This window comes from Telopea speciosissima, chromosome 9 (assembly GCF_018873765.1).
Source record: "Telopea speciosissima isolate NSW1024214 ecotype Mountain lineage chromosome 9, Tspe_v1, whole genome shotgun sequence".
Lineage (NCBI taxonomy): Eukaryota > Viridiplantae > Streptophyta > Magnoliopsida > Proteales > Proteaceae > Telopea > Telopea speciosissima.
Window position 1 is genome coordinate 50,221,462 of NC_057924.1, and position 20,056 is coordinate 50,241,517.

The 20,056-nt window shown below is 38.4% G+C and overlaps 1 protein-coding gene and 2 non-coding genes across 3 annotated transcripts; 1 reads left to right on the forward strand and 2 right to left on the reverse strand.

Moving 5' to 3' along the window:
* Positions 1-914: 914 nt before the first annotated feature.
* Positions 915-1,008, reverse strand: LOC122641183. The gene has a single exon (XR_006329833.1). It is a non-coding gene; the product is annotated as a small nucleolar RNA snoR31 (small nucleolar RNA).
* Positions 1,009-1,090: 82 nt separating this feature from the next.
* On the reverse strand, positions 1,091-1,190 carry LOC122641193. The gene has a single exon (XR_006329842.1). It is a non-coding gene; the product is annotated as a small nucleolar RNA R30/Z108 (small nucleolar RNA).
* A 7,848-nt stretch (positions 1,191-9,038) lies between these two features.
* On the forward strand, positions 9,039-10,918 carry LOC122639703 (cytochrome P450 703A2). Its single transcript, XM_043832612.1, has 2 exons — positions 9,039-9,994; positions 10,194-10,918. The coding sequence occupies exons 1-2, from the start codon at positions 9,056-9,058 to the stop codon at positions 10,830-10,832; spliced, it is 1,578 nt and encodes a 525-aa protein (XP_043688547.1). The 5' UTR covers positions 9,039-9,055; the 3' UTR covers positions 10,833-10,918.
* The last annotated feature ends 9,138 nt before the right edge of the window (positions 10,919-20,056 follow it).

A 20,056-nucleotide genomic window follows, 5' to 3' on the forward strand; every position in this document is an offset into this window, starting at 1 on the left:
TAAAAACCATTAAAAGTTGCCGTTGATTAGAGAGAGAAGTAGCCGTTACAGACGAGATTTAAAGTAGAACAGACCAAAGGGGGGCCATGGAGATTTATGAAAGCAGTGATTACAGATCCATTTCTCGTTTGAAGGAATAACAATTCAGTGAAGGTGATGATGTTTGAGAAAGGCCGGGAAAATGAGGAGAAAATGGATAAACATCTCGGATTTAAAAGGGCGAAGTCACTAAACTGGCCTTTCAATTTTCATTTCGCGCTTTAATTGTCGTTTAAGCAACCAAGAATTTTGATTACGTAAATACCCTTATGATACAGTGGAAACAGTACAGTATGGCAAGTAGAAAAGTGTGTTCTAAAAAATAAAAATAAAAAAAGTGTGTGGAAAATTTTCCAAAAGTGTTGTGTGGAAAGTAAGGTTTTGGCTTTGGCCCCCACACGGATCTGGCTCCTGTCCAGCCGTGGCGGGAGCTGGACGGTGCAGCACCCCCCACAGATGGTGCCACATGGACTGCTCAACATCCAACGGCTAAAAAAATAAAAAACATATTCTACCTCCAAACCCTTCATCTTCGTCGGGTCACTCCCTAACCCGAAAGAGGATTTGGTCTCTCTGCGAACAAGAAGACCAGGCGCTTCTTCAAACCCGTATGAATTAGTATTCAAGTTGTTTAACCAAAAAAAAAATTAGTATTCAAGTTGAGTTCTCTGAGAACAAGTTCCACGGCTCAGCTTCTTCTCATTTGAATGATTATTCATCATCTAAATAGAAATTTATTTCTCATCCACAGCTCCAGAAGCCAAAGATGTGTAGGAAGGTGTCCTAAGATTTATTTTCTGATTTCATTACATGATGAATACCTTTCATCCTCAAAACCTAATAAAAATACAGAGAAAAAAATTGCTTAATAGGATAGAGATTCAAAAGCAAAACGATGCAATCACCTGGAAACAAATCCCCTCAGATCAAATGTTGGATATGAAGTAACTAATGCCTCATCCTCATCCCATAGGCCATTGAAATCAAACAAGAATTTGAAGTTCCTAATTATTCCCATAAATGAAATCAGATTTGGAGGGGGAAAAGCAGATTACTCGGTAGTGGCGTTTGAGTATTAGGTTCGATTCTACCAGCATTTGTCTTCAACTTCATTTCAGAAGAGGGAGCTTGTTATCCTCATCGTAACCTTTATTTCCCCTCGGAATTGAAACCAATCCCCAAAAAAACAAAAAAAAAAAAACCAAAAACGAATTGTGATAAGAAATCCTAAACCCTAGCCAATAAAGCTGCTTAAACGAAAGGAAAAATAACAGAAAACGAAGAATCAGAAGAGAAGATTGCTCAGTTTAGTAGGGTTGTCGACACGCAAATTCCTCCGAAGAAGGAAAACCTGCATTCCGGCCTGTTGAGCTTGAAGAAACCCTAAACCTGAATGAACAACCACCAAACTAAACCCTAAAACAAATCGAAAAGCTAATAACACTAACAGCAAACGCAGTGCCAACCCTAGCTAATCCAGATCTTACTAGACTTTACAAGCTTTATTTAATCTGAATATTGCAGAAAGCCATTGAAGAAGGGTCTTCTTGTTCGCAGGGGAGAGCCAAATCCTTTTCGGGTTAGAGAGTGACCCGACAAAGATGAAGGTTTTGGAGGAAGAATATGTTTTCTATTTTTCTAACCGTTGGATGTTGAGCAATCCACGTGGCACCATCTGTGAGGGGTGCTGCACCATCCAGCTCCCGCCACGGCTGGACAGGAGCCAGGTCCCCCCCACACGCGCAATAATCTGAACCCTGCAATTTTGTGGACACTAAAGGCAACGAAGTATTAATTGATTGTACCGCATTTTTTTTTTTTTTTCAATTGTACCGTTTGGAAATTTATTCTCCCTTAATTGTTTCATCTATAATCCTAGGAGGTCTTAGAAAGACGGTTCTATTTTGTAAATCGTTTAATTAAACGGTCTCAATTTTGAAATCATAATTGAATCATTTATTAAAGGAAAAATTATACTATCATCTCTTGAGTTTTATTCTAAATACAGAGTTTATTAGTTAGGTGCCATGATGTTGATTAAGTTTGTTTTTAAATGATTAATATACCCCCTTCTAGTGTGTGAACTTACCATTTTGCCCATAGGGCATCCCTAACTTCACTCTCACAACATCCCTTGTTACTTGAATCAAATAAACTGTATTTTTTCGCCTTTTTTTCCTTCGGTGTTTTCAGAATTTGTAGTCTGTGGTGGTCTTGGCTGGAAATCCAGTGAATTATGGCTGAAATCCGATTGGGAAACCTCTTCGCAGGGGAAAGTTGTGAGACGGTAAGATTGATGGGTTTCTGTGATTAATCCAACACTCTAATTTTTGGGATTCTTTTGCTTTTATTCGATTTTAATTGGATTTTGGCTTCGTGGATTCTGTAGAGCTTCCAACATCGTTTCTTGGACATCTTCTTCTCTGGTCTCTCGTGCGTTTTCTCTATACCATTCTGGTGCGCTTCGCATGCTTCCTCCGAATCCTTCCTCGTATCGTAAAACTCTATTTTTTTGCCATTCCTGTTTTTGCTAACTATAGTGGACACTTCTCTTATCAAAACGATTCTAGATATTCTCAAAATGTGAATTACAAGATTGGAAACAAAAAGCACTATTCTAATAAAAAAGATTAGGACAGTATTATCACCACAAATAGAGTATTAATTGGCTAATAAAAGATCATAAGATGTAGCTTAAGAATGGGTGAATTTCAAATCCTCAGATAAAGCCTACGAATTCGGAAGACAAATATAACGCATAAAAAAGAGACTCTAAAGTTTAAAGGTTGGGTACATATCTAACCTTTAAACTTACACAAAAGTTCTTGAGTTTTTCAATTTGAGGAATAGAACCTCCATAATACGTAGATATGCAAGATATATCACAAATAAATAAATAAAAAAACTCTGTCAAAGGTTATAAGATGAAAATCAACCCCCTCGATCTATGGCCCTTATTAGATACTTAGTATAGTGTAGGCGAAAAATGCTAGTAAAAAGCTTGCAAGAGGAGTAATAAGGCCAATACCTTTGCTTAAATATCCTATTTTAATGTGTGTAGGAATCCAGATCCCAGGAGTAAGACTGGCAGGCTGGTTGTATATTTTTTTGATGGATGGAAGATTTTTGTCATTAGCTGCAGAGTATATTACGTCCTCTACGGTCTTGAAATCAGAATTGTACAGTATCAGAACTAGTCTAGATCATGCAGCTCGTATGGGGTTGAAGATCAAGGAAATATGGTGCTCTAACCAAATGATAGTTGATGTTCTTCCATCTCCAACTAACACTCCGTGGCCTTGGTACTCCATTAAGGACTAAATGTATATAAGTAACAGGTCCCTTGATATCACTTTTTCTACGTTCAAAGACAATTTTTGTTTAGCTATTGCACCAAACCTTGCTTCCTATGCGCAAGCCAAACACTATGTATTTTTCTCAGCTTTTTAAGTTATTCCTACTGTTTTGATAAAAAAAAAAAAAAAAAAAAAAGCCAATAAATATAGAAAATCATAATGGTAAAAATACTAGCCATTTTCGACTATTAGACCTCGTTTGGTTCACCGTGAACTTGGCTCGATTGATCACTAGACTAGCCATTTTTATGGTTGGATTTCAATAGCTTTATTTATAACTGTTACATTTTGATGACTATTTTTGGCCAGCTATCTGTATGGACACACGATCGACCATCCACAATCTGTATTTAAAAACCTTGCTCTCAGAAATATTTTCCTGACAAAGCAAGGTGTTATTCGGTCGATCGTCCATAAGTAAATATGCAAGATACATCACAACTACAAAAAAAAACCTTTGCCAAAGGTAGATTTATCATACACTCAAGAAATGTGTAAACTAAAGTTTTTATATTTTGGTAAAAATGTCTAAAATAAAGTTAATGATTAAAAATTTACCCATTATCCGTACCATTTAACTTACATGGTATCGACAAGGTATTGATATTGATCACATTCAAAACCATGCAATATCGACTATATCAAGAGATCTGATACTGATACCTCAAACCAGACTTCTTGGGCTGAAATTGGACAAAGAAAGATCTGTACAATTCTCTATTTCATGGAGTCATCCTTGCATTAGATTTTAATCTTTTCTAATTCCCTAAAAATGTGCAGTGCGATAGTTCGGGATGGAGATGTCAATACCTGACAATTCGCACATCCAACGATGCCAAATACGGTTGGGTAAAGTGTTTCAAATTTTCAAAAAATACCCCTTATTAAAATGGGTAAACAAAAGATAAGCATTAAATATTTTAAAATAAATTTACAATTTTAACCCCAAAAGCAACCACAAGATGACAAATAAGGAGGGCAAATCAAATAAGATTACAGTGTATTTGTAACCGGCTCGGTTACAACTTACAACTGTTCTTCTAAACCTTTGTGAAATGTAATCCATCTTGGGAGTTGGGAAGTGGAAAAAGACAATGGTATAGGTAACTTGAAAAGGATACTTTTGTCATTTGGGAAAAAAGGGGTACGATTGAAAACAGCAATCAGTTCTGGGCCCTTGGGCCCGTCTGATCTTATCTATTGGGACCCACCTTGCTTTAAATCCTGCACAACAGTACAAAGTTAAAAGTCCCTTGACACGGCTGAGATGTGTCTATCTCTGGCTGTTCTGCCGAGTACCGACATGGTATACCCCGGAGGGCCCTGAGGAGATTGGATTTACTTATTGGGTTATGATTCCTCGCAGTGGTCCCATGGAAAGCCGCTTCTTTAGTCCGTCGTTGTCGACCAATAAGTGGGACCCCAGAATATTGAGATCTTGATTCTATGGACTATCAGATTCCACGTGGTGTTATCCTATACTCCGACGTATATCTATAAGGATCACACACTTGTAGTCAAAGAAACATAAAAACATGATGGTAACGTGTCACGTCGATTGGGGCAGTTAAGGAAGACACGTGGCTGACCAGAGCTGGCAGTTGGGGAAAGCAACAGTAGTGTCTGTGTGACAACTGACTAGAGTGCACAACAAGTCAACAACTACAGTTAAGGCTCGAGATCGGTATGCCCAGAATTTTTTTGTGGTGTGAGAATAAGGGGCATTTTCGTAAATTAAATGCCAACATCTACCTTGTTTCCAAATTCTAACTAATGGTCATGACTCATGACTCACCAGAGATTCGAAAATGATTTTATTTCATTTTGGGTTCAATTTAAACAATTAATTAATAGTTAATAGTGACTATCCATTTCCATTTTTTGAATCACAAATTATCAGGGAAAGAATATACATTTAAAATGGTATCATTTTAATTAATTTTGTGCAGCTTCATTGCTCATATGGGACAATTTTTTTGGGGTCATTCCTGTGATGGCCCATAGACCAGTTAAGATGGCAGCCAAGGGTGGGGTTTCAGCTCCAAGAAGAGAGGGCGGCCAAGGGAAGGGGGTGAGTTATTAGACGTCACACATCCGATGGGGATAGAGTTGAACATGCGACCTCCTCTTAAGACTTAGGCCAACACTCTATTATGACTGGCAATCACCACCATACCAATAAACACTTGGCATGGTTTTGGTGCACGATATTGGATCGGGTATTAAGTCACCTACAAAGTTGATACGAAAATCGATATGACATTGGTATCAACATAGATTGTTGTATCGGACAAATTTATCTCTGTTTTTCTTTTAAAATAGTTTTTTATTTTATTTTATTATTTTACCCATTGTCTGTAGCGTTTCATCGTATAGTATCGACAAGGTGTTGGTATTGGTCACCTTCAAAATCGTGTAGTATCGATCGTATCAGGAGATCTGGCACCGATACCTCAAACCATGCTTTCTTGGGCTGAAATTGGGCAAGAAAGATCTGTGTAGTTCTCTATTACATGAAGTCATTCTTGCACTACTATGTGGTTGGTTGTAACATTTCGATTTTTTTTTTGATTTTATTTTAAATATGGGAGAGGATTTTTGGCCAACGTATAAAGTAGGATACCATTGAGGTGAGGTGGAAAGATTTCATACATAGAAAGGGAGTGGGGGTTATTTCATGAGAGAGAGAGAGAGCGAGAGAGAGAGAGAGCTCCCCTTGCGGCTCAGAGAAACTTTTTCCTTTAAATACATAAATAATTGAAGTGGAAGAAATTTTTTGAACAAAAACTAGTTAGGTTTTTTCAAAATAATTTTGCGTGTAAGAACTATTTGTCTATAATAAAATATAAAAAAGAGAAAGAACTCTGCTTGGTCACCCCTCCCTACGCCATCTCACATGGGCGCCTAAAAAGATTATCCCACCCCTACTCGTTGATGGCATATGTGTGCATTATCATTGTCCCAACCATTGGCGTGGAGGTCATACGACCAAGTAACATTTTTTTTTCTCAATATAAAAATATTGATCAATTTAATGATAATAATTATTTTTTGGGTAAATTACATGTCACCCTGATTTTCAAACAAAACTCAAATCACCCTCTTGGTTTTTTAAAATACTTAAATCACCCTATGTATTAGATTTCAATATGACAAATTAGTTTCTATCGTTAGTTTTATGCTGTTAAGTGATGATGTGAGCAAGTTAAATAAATTTAAATTCTTAAACTACCATTGACCAGTATATAGTTACTATTTTGCCCTTGAAATCTAAAAACCCCAAAACACAATTTTGTTTTCTTCCTCTCGTCTTCTTCATCTCCCCACCGTCACCGCCGTTGCCGCCGTTACGCTACCATATTCCCCCATCCCCACCTACAAACCCCTTCCTCTCCCTCTCTCGGGTTGTCGTCGCCTTGTTCCGGGGAAGTACCTGACTATTGATCCCAACAGCCGTGCGGTAATGATTGGTTCTTGCGAGAAGCAGAAGTTCGTTTATGTTTTGAACAGGGATACTGTTGCGAGGTTGACATGTCTTCACCTTTAGAAGCCCATAAGTCTCACACCATTTTGTATTCCGTTTACGGTGTTGATTGCGGTTTTGATAACCCCATTTTTGCCGCGATTGGAACCCCCAAATCCTTAAATGGAAAAATAAAAATTAGGCGAGATGGGCAGATAAGTGTTTGTTTGTCAAGGGTTTGTGATACGAGGACCTCCTCATCAAGTTTCTGATGCTTTGATCTTTCATAAAGATGAAACAGATGAGGTTTAATGAAATTTTTAAGTCTCTTTATACAAGTGACGTAACAACATAAGAAGAGAATTGAAGAATTGCAAGCTGCTGCATAAGTGGAAACCCTAGAATGGTTATAGGTTATTTCTTTGATTCTTTTCCCCATATGGGTTTTCTTTGTTTCTCTCCTTTCATTCTTCGCTACTGGTTCTTTCTTATTCTCCCCTTTTGAGCCTGCCAGGTTATCTATTTGAGTATAATCTGTTTCTTTCCCTTGAATCAATTTGTTTGTTTCAGCATAACCAATCATCAATAGCTTATACTTTCTTCAGAGTGCATGTCATAGTTGGGGACTGGTTTCCATAATATCAGATGATGACTTCTTAGATTCAAGGGGGATTTAGTCTTCTGCGTGTGGCAGCCCTCAAATCATCTATTCTCTCTTGATTTGTTATGCCAAAACCTACAAATTTTATTTTTGGTTCACAAAATCGATGAGGCTAGTTCAGAGAGAAAGGGTAAAAAACAAAATACAAGAAAATTTTCCTCTACAGAAACAATTAATCACCATTTTACTACTACGGATTGTTGTTTAATTCTTCCGAAGATGGCCACTGCAAGTGCTGCCGTGAAAGTGGGATCTTTGGATAAAGAAGAAGCCATCTGTTCAAGAAGAGAGATCGTTTTCCTTGGAATATTCCAGGAGTTTTTGCCTTTTGGGAATCTGGGTTCTAGGGTCGTCAGGTGAACTAGCGGTAATGGTGGGTGGCGGTGGTGGTGGCTGCGGCGGAGGTGGTTGCAGCGGTGGTGGTGATTTGGGATATAATTGAAAATATCAAAATTGGTATTCTAAATATAACTAAAAAGTTTTGAGTATCTAAAGTGCATTTTCTACAATTGGATACCTCAATTGTGATTGTTTATCTTATTTTGATTAAGATTAAATATGTCATTTCACTTTTTTGTTTGATTTTAATTAACACCATTATTTTAGATGCAGACGGATGAGTATTTTAAAAAATCAAAAGGTAATTTGAGTTTCGTTTGAAAATCAGGGATGACGTGTAATTTATCTTTTTGTTTTTTTGTTTTTTGTTTTTTTTGGCAACAGCAAGAAATTTCTCGTATAAGATTCAAAATTCAATCATTATTGCCGACAAATATATTAATAAGTCAATCTTTTATTATTGTTTTTTAAATTTTAAAAATAATACGATTAATCATTAAAGAAAGAGAAAATTACACTCCCCCCATCAACCAACTTGTTCTTCTAGACCAACTTCCCCAAGCTTGCCCATGATGGTGTTTAATAAAATGCATCTGTGCTACAATTGTATTTCGGCATTTCTAGTTTTCTACAACCATTTTGGACTCACAAAGTATTTAGGTGAGGACAGAGAATGAAACTACATCAGGCCCATGTTTTTCTTTCATAAGAGCAAATATGATTATTGACTAATGAGAAAATGCTGCAACTCAGGCTCTAGACCCAAGCCCTAACCTGAAGTAGTTCAAATTTGAGCCCAATTTTCTTTTGGGTCCAGTCCAAGTTGTACCCCAAGTTATGATGACCCAAGAAAAGAGCCCAAGTTTCTGTTCACTAAACATGCAATTTTCATTTCTTTGAAGTAGGAGACTAGAGAACCATCACTTCAAGCATGGATCACCAACCATGACTGGTTTCCTTCTAGTTCAGTAACTAATTCTTGCTTTAAAAAACATTCACTTCATGCCTCCAAAAATGTCACGATTGAATGAACGTCGTCGTATCACACCCTACTACACACCAAGATCATGGTAATTCTACATTGATCTTTATATTTAGGTGATTCAATAAGCTTAACAATGCCGACAGTGTGACACCTTCACTATTAATTAACTTCCAAGATTCATTGTTTGGGATAAGCTACATTTAACAGTTCAGATGGAATTAGGCATATTAGGTCTGGCCTTAACTCTTCTTAGTTCCTTTCTCTTTTTCATTGTTCTATACCTCAAGCTAGATAAGAAATCTGTTGAGAACACTAAGAAACTCCCTCCAGGTCCACCAAGATGGCCCATTGTTGGCAACCTTCTTCAATTGGGCCCATTACCACACAAGGACTTTGCAGCTTTCTGCAAGAAGTATGGGCCCTTGGTCTATCTACGGCTCGGAAGTGTTGATGCAATCACTACCGATGACCCTGAGATGATACGTGAAATACTTCTCCGGCAAGATGAAATCTTTGCTTCTCGACCTCGGACCTTAGCTGCAATCCACCTCGCTTATGGGTGTGGAGATGTGGCATTGGCACCATTAGGCCCACATTGGAAGAGAATGAGGAGAATATGCATGGAAAATCTACTAACGACGAAGAGAATTGAGTCGTTCGCAGTTCACCGTGCTCATGAAGCCCAACACTTATTGCGGGACGTGTGGGCTCAATCTCAAACAGGTAAGCCCGTAAACCTAAGGGAAGTCTTGGGTGCATTTTCGATGAACAATGTGACTAGGATGTTGTTAGGGAAGCAATATTTCGGGGTCAAATCGGCTGGACCAGATGAAGCTTTGGAGTTCATGCACATTACCCATGAGTTATTTTGGCTTCTTGGGTTAATATACTTAGGTGATTATCTGCCCATTTGGAGGTGGTTCGATCCTTTCGGATGCGAGAGGAAGATGAGGGAAGTGGAGAAGAGAGTGGATGAGTTCCAGAAGAAGATACTTGAGGAACATAGGAAGGGGAGAGAGAAGAAGGAGGAAGATGGAGGGGGAGGAGAGGATGAAGGTAGAGGGATGGACTTTGTTGATATTTTGTTATCTTTGCCTGGTGAAGAAGGAAAGAAAAACATGGATGATGTGGAGATCAAAGCTCTAATTCAGGTTAGCTTCTTTCATGATTTAGTTCAATTCTAAGGTCCAGCTATTTGGGGCTGGGCTCAGGGTTTTGTTTGGATTGTACTTTTGTCTGAGCCCAAACCTTGGGTAATTACAATATCCCTCTGGCCCATTAGAAGCCCAGTTTGTTGGTGAACCGTTTTTATTCCTTCTTGAGTGCTTGTTCTAACTGCCATATATGTAGGACATGATAGCTGCTGCCACAGACACATCTTCAGTGACAAATGAATGGGCCATGGCAGAGGTGATAAAGAATCCACGAGTTCTTCGAAAAGTCCAGGAAGAGCTTGACTTGGTCGTGGGCCGGGACCGGACAGTAACTGAATCAGATTTAGCCCACCTTAACTATTTACGATGTGTTGTCCGTGAAACCTTCCGAATGCACCCGGCCGGACCCTTTCTCATCCCACATGAATCAATTCGACCAACAAAGATCAACGGCTATTACATTCCCGCCAAGACACGTGTTTTCATCAACACTCATGCACTTGGACGGAATACCCGGATATGGGATGACGTCGAGGAATTCCGACCAGAGAGGCATCTTTCGGTGGATGGAAGCCGAGTTGAAATAAGCCATGGGAATGATTTCAAGATCTTGCCCTTCAGTGCAGGCAAGAGGAAATGCCCCGGTGCACCATTAGGCGTCGTTTTCGTCTTGATGGCTTTGGCTCGGCTGTTCCATTGCTTCGACTGGAGCCCGCCAGAAGGGATGAGGCCTGAAGATATTGATACGAATGAAGTGTATGGGCTGACAATGCCCAAGGCCAACCCACTGATGGCCATGGCTAGGCCACGCTTAGCTAGTCATTTGTATTGCTGAATGAGACCATGTTAATTTTGAATGGGCTGGCTTCAATGGGCCTAACGGGATTTTTGAAGTCCAATAAAATATGCTAGCAATTACCTCCCACCATGGTCCTCATGTACGGGTGTCAAAACAAAATTGAAAACCGTTTATCGAAACCATGAAACCGTTTAATAAATGGTTTGATTTTAGTTTTAAAATTAAAACTATTTAACATTTTAAACTGAACCGGAACTTTTAAAACCGATTCGGTAAGAATAAACAAATCCCACAAAAAATTTAAAAGATATTCAAACATTTTAAATAAAAAATTGAAAACATATAAAAAACTATTAAACTTTACAATTATTTTAAAAAAAACATGACAATAAACAATCCAATTCAATGTTAAATTTATATTCATTTCAATAAAAATTACTAAAAACCTAGTAAAACCGTTTAAACCGTAACTATTTAATTAACGGATACAGTTTAATTTTTGAAAGTGTTTAGTTAAACAGTTTGGTTTTAGTTTCTACTCCTATGCATGTTGAACTGAACCAAACTAAATCGAACTGTTTAACCAAAAGTAGGACCATTTAACACCCTTAACCACATGTCAGCTAAAGAAATATAAGGCTATTGTGATCGTCTATGGTGCGCTACCCGTAGTGGCCTGTGCGGCCAGATACATCGCCGCACTCATTGTCCGCCTTACCCTGCCTGAGCAGGGTAAGGGTAGCCCATTTATGGGTTCGGTTTCAGGTTTGGTTTAATGAAACTCATAAAACTCGAAACCAGACCAGATTGACAAATGCACCGACTGAAACCGAACCCGCTAAAAAACTGAGACCAGACCGATAGTAACCCTACAAGAAATGGGGGAAAAAAAATCTAGATATTTTCTCATTGATTTCCTTATACATAAATGTAAAATATAAAGCGAACCTGACCGAACTTGATAGTAGCTAGCTTATAAGCTTGTTCCTTGGTATAAAATAAAATGGACGGTGAAGAATATATTTTATGAATATACACTATATTATATGTACATGGTGTTTCTTTTTTTCGTTTTTAATTCCAGTTGCCAAAAGGGTACTCGTAGACTACCAAGAGAGAATGCTCCATGGTTTTGGAATCATCAATGGTTTTGATTGTGCCGCATTGAGAGGTTTAGAGATTTGAAGCTGAAAGAAGTTTGGTGTTCTTACAAGGAGCTATCTGGAGTTCTTCCAACTCCATCCTATTCTCCTTGGCCTTCTGAAGTTATTTTGCATTTTTTACAGATTTTGAAGCGGGGCAAAGATGTATCTTTCCGGCGCTTAACAAATTCTACTTTACTCGTCTGGTTTAGATCTTTTGTTCAATATACTAGTCGTACTAATGTTCCTTGTGTCCTTGAACAATGTACTAAATTGTCACCTTTTTAATTAATATTAATCTATATTTTCATCAAAAAAAAAAAAAAGAACTGCTTCCTTATGTCTTTGTCTTTTTGTTAGACTTCCTTATGTCATGAGATAAAAGCTAAGAGTCCACTTATGTAATACAATCGATCCGCTAAGGTATTGAACAACGGTGTAGTATCAGATCCCAAAGATAGTAAGTCCTTTCTATCATACGGAGAAAAATCGATAAGAAATTGGACCAACTTTCTTAATGGTTTGGTTTTAGGTTAACCTAGCAATAGACCAAAACCGATTTAGTTTAATAGAAATTGGACTGAAGCGACCGATTGACAACCTAAAATTCCCCTAAAAAAATAAATAAAATTCCTGGTCCAATCTGGTGTTAGAAAAACAAGCCCAACATGATGATTTTGTAGAAGAAACTGTAAAGTGAAAGAAAACACAAGCATAAGATAAGATTTACGTGGTTCATCCCCAAGAAGGAAGCTACATCCACGGCTGAGCGATAGTAGAAATACAGTAATCTGTGAAGCAAGATACAAAGCCCTTTCACTCAATTCTCAAATAGATAACAACATTAGATAAGAAAATCCTAACCCCAAAAAGTATAAAACTTCACCTTGTAATCCACCCGTTTCAGACCTAAACCGAAATAGGTCAACATTCATATCAAATCGAAGTTCTCGACGAGCTCTTCAAGAGTCGGTGCCTCTATCATTGATGTATGCACTTTTTGGTCATTCTAACGCGTTTCAAAGACGAAACGACCCGTTGAAAATCACCACATACAACACTTTCTGGACTGAGATTAGGCTTCACCAATAACATCAGGGTCTTAAAACCATGGGCTAGTAGTAGCCTAATACCAAACATTGCCATTGATGCTTGGTGGTCAAGCCAAGCCATGCTCATCCATTTTCAAATCAAACTATCAACAAAAAACATGTGTTACCATGTAAGATGGTAGTCAGTACCTTTTGCATGATATCAAACACATGTACCCAAAACACAACAGTCTCTCCCTCTCTAATAAACTATAAATAGAACCTCTCTACAAATGTAAGAGAAAACTTGAACCACCTTTCATTAAATCAAACACATGTACCCAAAACACATCACGACTCTTCGCTCTTTCTCCTTTAATCAAATTTTGAAAATGAAACGTGAATCACCCACCTTTTACCCCAAAACCTTCATAATCATAATGGTCTGCAATTGCAAAGGAAAGAAAAAGAAACCAAAACCCTATAACGGCCACCATGCATTCACTCTCTCTTCTCAACTCCTATACATAGAGAAACACACCTTAGACACACACATATAACACAAAAATATGAAGGAAGGGTTGATAATTAGTTTTATGTTGGTGGTGGTAACAACAGTTGTGACAAATCGGATTGGGATGGGACTAGGTTGGGATTGATGGCAAAGTTGGGTGATGTGAGTTGGTTTAGGAGAGATGTAACCTGGCTTGAGGTATCATACTACACTAAAAGTGATGTGTGGTAATGATTGGTATCATGTGGGGAGAAACTTCCAAAAGGTAGATTTGAAAAGGATGAGTGGGTTGTCGAGGTAGGACGGTTACTCAGGGGATAGGGGGACACTTGGGTAGCAGTCTGTTGGTGTGCAGAGGAGGAGGCTTGGTACGGTGGCAGAGCTCCTTGTAGCTGGGTGAACACGTGTCATCTCCGGCATTGGTGGGGGCCATATCGGTATTATTAGCATTGGGGGAGCATTGTGTGGATACCGTGAAGGAGAACTTGGAACGAAAGAACTCCGAATCTTCAAATAACATGAATTGAGCTTGTTCCACTAGGCGAGCATATGGGGGATACCTCTAAGCTGTGAACCGAACTTGCATAGACCTGTCTACCTTGAATGTGCTTGCCCCTGTCCTCCTTTGAAAAGGATCTCACACCGAGACTCGTCATGAGTCATGACCTAGCAACCTGTACATGTAGCAGAAAAGGGGGATCCGCACTTATGTAATACAATTGATCTACTATGGTATTGAACAATGGTGTAGTATCAGATCCCATAGATAGTAAGTCATTTCTGTTGTATGGTGAAAAATCGATAAGAAATTGGACCAAATCGGATCAAAATTGAAACTTCCTTAATGGTTAGATTTGAGGTTAACCTAGCAATAGACCAAAATCGATTTAGTATGACAAAAATCGGACCGAACTGATCGATTAACATCCTAAAGCCCCCCTAAATAAAAAAAAAAAATTTCTAGTCCAATTTGGTGTTAGAAAAACAATGCCCAGAATGACGATTTTGCAGAAGAAATTGCAAAGTGAAAGAAAACACAAAAGCATAAAATAAGATTTTCGTGGTTCATCCTCAAGAAGGAAGGCTACATCCACGGCCGAGCGATAGTACGAATCCAGTAATCTGTGAAGTAAAATACAAAACCCTCTCACCCATCTCTCAAAGAGATAATAATATTACGTAAGAAAACCTTGACCCCAGAAAGTATAAAACTGCCCCTTGTAATCCACCCGGATCAGACCTGAACCGAAATACATCAAGATACGTATCAAATCGAAGCTCTCGACGAGCTCTACAGGAGTTAATGCCTCTATCACTGATGTATGTACTTCTTGGCAATTCTGACGCATTTCGAAGATGAAACGGCCCATCAAAAAATCAGCACATGCAACACTTTCTGGATTGAGATCAGGCTTCACCAATAACAATTGGGTATTAAAACCATAGGCTAGTAGTAGCCTAGAACCAAACATTGCCATTAGTGCTTGGTGGTCAAGCCAAGCCATTTCCAAATCAAAATATCAACAAAAAGCATACGTTACCATGTAAGATGATAGTTAGTACCTTTTGCATGATATCAAACACATGTACCCAAAACACAACACTCTCTCCCTCTCTAATAAACTATAAATAGAACCTCTCTACAAATGTAAGAGAAAACCTGAACCACCTTTCATTAAATCAAACACATGTACCAAAAACCTATCAGTACTCTTCTCCCTTTCTCCTTTAATCAACTGTTGAAAATGAAACGTGAATCACCCACCTTTACCCCCAAAACCTTCATAATCATAATGGCCTGCAATTGTAAAGGACAGAGAAAGAAGCCAAAACTCTATAACGGCACCATGCATTCACTCTCTCTTCTCAACTCCTATATATAGAGCAACACACCTTAGGCACACACATATAACAAAAAGATGAAGGGAGAGTTGATAATTAGTTTTATGGTGGTGGTGGTAACCATGGTGGTCCACATGATGGTGGAGTCAGGAGAGACAACTGTGATTTGCGAGGAAGTTCAAACGAACTTGTCCAACTGCTTCTCGTATCTAGCCGGAAAGGAGGCTAAGCCGCCTGTGGCGTGTTGTGATGGGATGACAAAACTGATAGAGAAGGTGCCAAAAGTTGAGGACCGGCGGCAAGCATTCGAATGCATTAAGGAAGTGGCAGCTAAGTATAAGGACCTTAAGGATTAGGCAACCAAGAAGCTTCCTAATAAGTGCCATGTTTAGCTTAAAGTATCCATCAAACGGGACACTAATTGTGAAACGTGAGTGACTCTGGTTTCTCTTCACCACCATATATTTGGTTTAACAATTATAGTTTTCTTTAATTTCATGGCTTCTTTTTTCTACTTATACAAGATTCCATGAGTTAAAGAGGACTTTAAGTGGGGAAGAAAGAGAATAAAGGAAGAAGCATGGCATGGCTCGGCAATATCTGGACAGATATAAATATAACTTTTGAAAACCTTTTTTTTTTTCCTACAGTAAATACTATAATTAATAACCTTAAAAAATAAAATAAGGGGCAATTAAAAGAAGGTTATAACTTTTTTGTTCACCTCTTTGGTGACAACAAGTTACACCCTTTATTCTTCATAAGAATAAGATCGATGTGAAAAGAGGACAATATCCATGTCCCTGATTCTGGTCTTCACCCCTCTCCACCCGTTCACCGAGCAAGATATGGTACGTAGTCCAACCCAATCTCTAGTAGACCCGGAATCCCATTTTCTATCTATGGGGCATTTTATGATACAATTATATAAATAATGAAAAAATGTTGTTTGGTCTTGGTATTTTAAGAAAATGTGTTTTACTAGCGAAACAACCACTCTGTGTTAAAACATTGATAACTATGAATTAGTTTTCTAGAACAAGCCTAGATGCAACTGCAATCCTCCATGTTTGGTCATCAATGGACTTCACGGCATGTTGTACCTTAGACTTAGTTTGCTAGATAGAACTTTGGATGGTAATTCTCTGAACAAGAGGAGGCGTGAGTAGTTTCCTCCATGGAAAAAGAACTCAGTCGAAACTGATCGAAACCACAGAGATATCTCGGTTTTGCAAGAAATCGAGATGAAACTTAGTGGGAATTTAAGAAGTTCCAGGTTTCGGTTGGTATCAACCAGTTTCGACATGTTTCGACCTGAATACCTATATAAGTGTCACTTATCTCTATCGAAATTTGAGGAAATCTGGCTGGAAACTAGGGTAGACATTTATTTATGCAAGAAACCAGGCCAAACACTTATTTATGCCTAATGTCATTCAAGCAAATATTTTTATATTGATATTTCATTTAGTTAAGATATGCTTTTATATTGGTATTTCATTTACTTAAGATATGCTTTTTTTGGTATTTCATTTACTTAAGATATGCTTTTATATTCGTATTTCATTTACTTAAGATATTATTCATAAATAAGTAAATAATCCCTTATTTGAGTCCAATAAAAATAGTTAAAAAATCAAATTCCAAAAGAATTAAAAGTCAACCCCCCAATTCAAGAATAAAAACTGGATTTTCGGTGGTAAGTGAAGTTTTCAACTCTCTAATGCTGGGGTTTTTCTCAAATCTAAAAGCTTCATGAATCTTAATATGATAAAACATTGTTAAAAATCAAAAGTGTGGTAAAATAACCATTTGTGTTGATATCTAAAAAATATTTTCATTAAGAGTGATTTTAAACAGCATTTGGGCACACCAGATTAAGTTTGATCAGGACATAACACCTTCAATATAAATCAGATTCGACCAATCTTGGATTTGTTTGAAAGCTTTGTTGGAAAGCTTTCAAATAAATCCAAGATTGCTTAAATCTGATTTATATTGAAGGAGTTATGTTGCGGTCAAACCTTATTCGATTCCATGTCCAAGAACAATATAGAGTATCAAACTTGGATAAAAATCATAAGTATTATTTTTAGTGTTCTCTATGTGAAACTATTGCTTGGATTGGGTTTAAATGTCAAAAATAGGCAGCACAGCAAGAATCAGGGTAAAAAAACAACTTCTGGACCTTGAAACCAAGGTTCAAATTAGCTTAGAGAAAGTCCCAGGTTTCGACTGATATGGTCGAAATCGAGACGAACTCGGTTTCTGGCTGGTCAAAACCCGAGTTTTAGAACCTTGGTTTCCTCATATGGATACAAGACATCCTACCCCTATGAACCTTGATAAGCTGTACCAGTAATCTTACATCTATATATTTAGGTGTTATCTTCGTTACTAGGGCCTCGACGAACCGGTGGTCCATGTAGGGATTCGAGCCTGGTAGTCCATGAAGGAATTTTTATAGGGTTGTATGTTGTACGATGTGTTTCTATAGTGAGGTAATTCTCTAAGCAAGAGGAGATGTGAGGATGAGTGGTTGTAACCATGGTTCAAAATTTTGCGATATATCGGCATATTTCGGAAATCTCAACACTACCAAGACGAGATGGGCTTCCGAAATGAAAAAAATTCAAATTTCGGTATCATTCGTGAAATTTAGGTATATTTTGTGAAATTTTGGTATATTACTTAAACAATGTGTATTTAACTATTTATACATCAAGGTCCGACCGTATACTATCAATCAAGGATGCAAACCCAAAACACCATTTTGAGTTAATTCTTTTTGCACTATGAAGGTTTAAATGTGTATATTTAGCTTAAATAAGGGTGTATATGAAGTATTAGACCTTAATTTGGCCAAAAATCCACCGAGATGGAGTGTCGAAATATGGTAGAAAAAAAACCATATTTTGCCGAAATTTCAGAACATTTCAAAATTTTCGACCAGCCCGATATGGCGAGATGAGACGAAATTTCAAACTATGGTTGGAACCCTATTTTCCATTATTAATGAATCAGTTTTCATCTTGTCGTGGACGTAAGCAATCTTGTTGACCTACATAAATCGTTGTGTTGCATTTGTGTAATTTTTTTTTCCTGTTGTATTTGTTTTCTTGTATTGTGATTAGTTTTCAAGTTCCTACAAAACTAGGTCTATTCTTGAGAATTTTAAGATTCCAGAATGAAGATGTATACCAAACCATGTTCTTGGTTAGGGGCTGTAATTTTGGCCCTGTCAGCCCAAGCCTGCCTTGAGCTTGAACAGGGTTTGAGCTGGATTCAACCCTAAGGGCGGGTTAGGGTTGAAATTTTTAGGCCCGAGGTTAGGGTCGGGCTGGGCAAGGTTGAGGCCTCAGGCTGAGCCTAGTCCGACCCTATGTTAGGTTATGCATTACAGTTTAGCGTTTACATTTTACAATTTTTGTTTAGTATCTAATTATCTATTGGTTTACCAAAAAAAAGTCTAACTAACCAAAAAATGAAAAAAAGTTGAATAGTCAATTGAGTATGAAGCAAATCAATACTCAACCACTTGTGTCTCATTTTTCAATGCATAAGAGGACACAAATGGCACAAATCAGGGTCAATCAGGGCTGGACTAGGTTGAGCTGGGTTGAGCCTGACAGGGTTGGGCCTATGCTGAGATATCTCAGCCCAACCTAGGGTTGGGTTAAGCTTGGGTTGAGGTAAGAGAACTCAGGGTTGGGCTGGGGTTTTAAAAAACCCAGCCTTGTCTCACCCTTATTCTTGGTGTTCTAGAATGCATTCTAGTTAGGGCTGTAAACGGATCGGATTCGGCTCGGATAGTGCTATATCCGCATCCGCATCCGATTAACTATCGGACGGATTCGGATAAACGGATACAGACACGGATACGGATCGGATATTTTATCCGTTTACATGTAAATATAGCTTTTCGGATAGCTACAGCTTATCCGTATCCACATCTGTTTAGTTTTTGGATGGATTCGGATAGTGCTAAACGGATACGGACACGGATATGGAAAAGGATTTCAGCTATTCAGTTACACCCCTAATTCTAGTCCCAAAACACATTCTGAGAATGTATACTAGTCGCAGTGGCGGCCCAAGGGTCTACCCATAACAGTAAGAATTTTTGTTTTGTTTCCGCCCTTCCCCCGAATGCCCCTCCTCGACCCTTTTCAATTTTTTGTTTCTTGTGGCTCTCTGTGCTGTGTGTGTGTTGGTTCTCCCAAGCCCATGTGAATCGTTATCCTCTCCCGTTACTGCACGGTGTAGTGATGCATCGTGTGGCGGCTGCAGAGGCCATGTGCACTATGTGGGGTCCACTGTACCACATGGCCTTTGCAGCGCCGCACGATGCAGTACTGCACCGTGCAGTAACAAGAGAGGATAAAAATTAAGCCCGCGTTGAGAAAAGTGATCCAATCCACCCTTTTTCCCTTCCTGCGTAGATTTTGAGACAGAACCGGGTAATGAACCGGATTGGACGCTGTGAGTCTGTGACCTATTAAACTACTACGTGCAGCCCAAACGAACCAATCACTCTCATAGTCTCATAATACTACAAGTCCTTCCATGGATGTGTAGATTCTATCAACAAAACCGCCAGTTTACACTGTTAATATCCAAATCCCGGTTTCTACTTGCTTGGTTCAACCACTAACAGGACCGTGGTTCGTACTTGCTTGGTTTATAAACCCAGGCGCCTTCTTCGCTTTTAAAACTCACGTCGTTCATATG

Excerpts from the sequence above, each read along its gene's own strand:
- LOC122639703 (XM_043832612.1), top strand. The coding sequence starts at position 9,056 with ATGGAATTAGGCATATTAGGTCTGGCCTTAACTCTTCTTAGTTCCTTT. Across the intron at positions 9,995-10,193 it reads AGATCAAAGCTCTAATTCAG|GACATGATAGCTGCTGCCAC; the intron begins GTTAGCTTCTTT and ends CCATATATGTAG.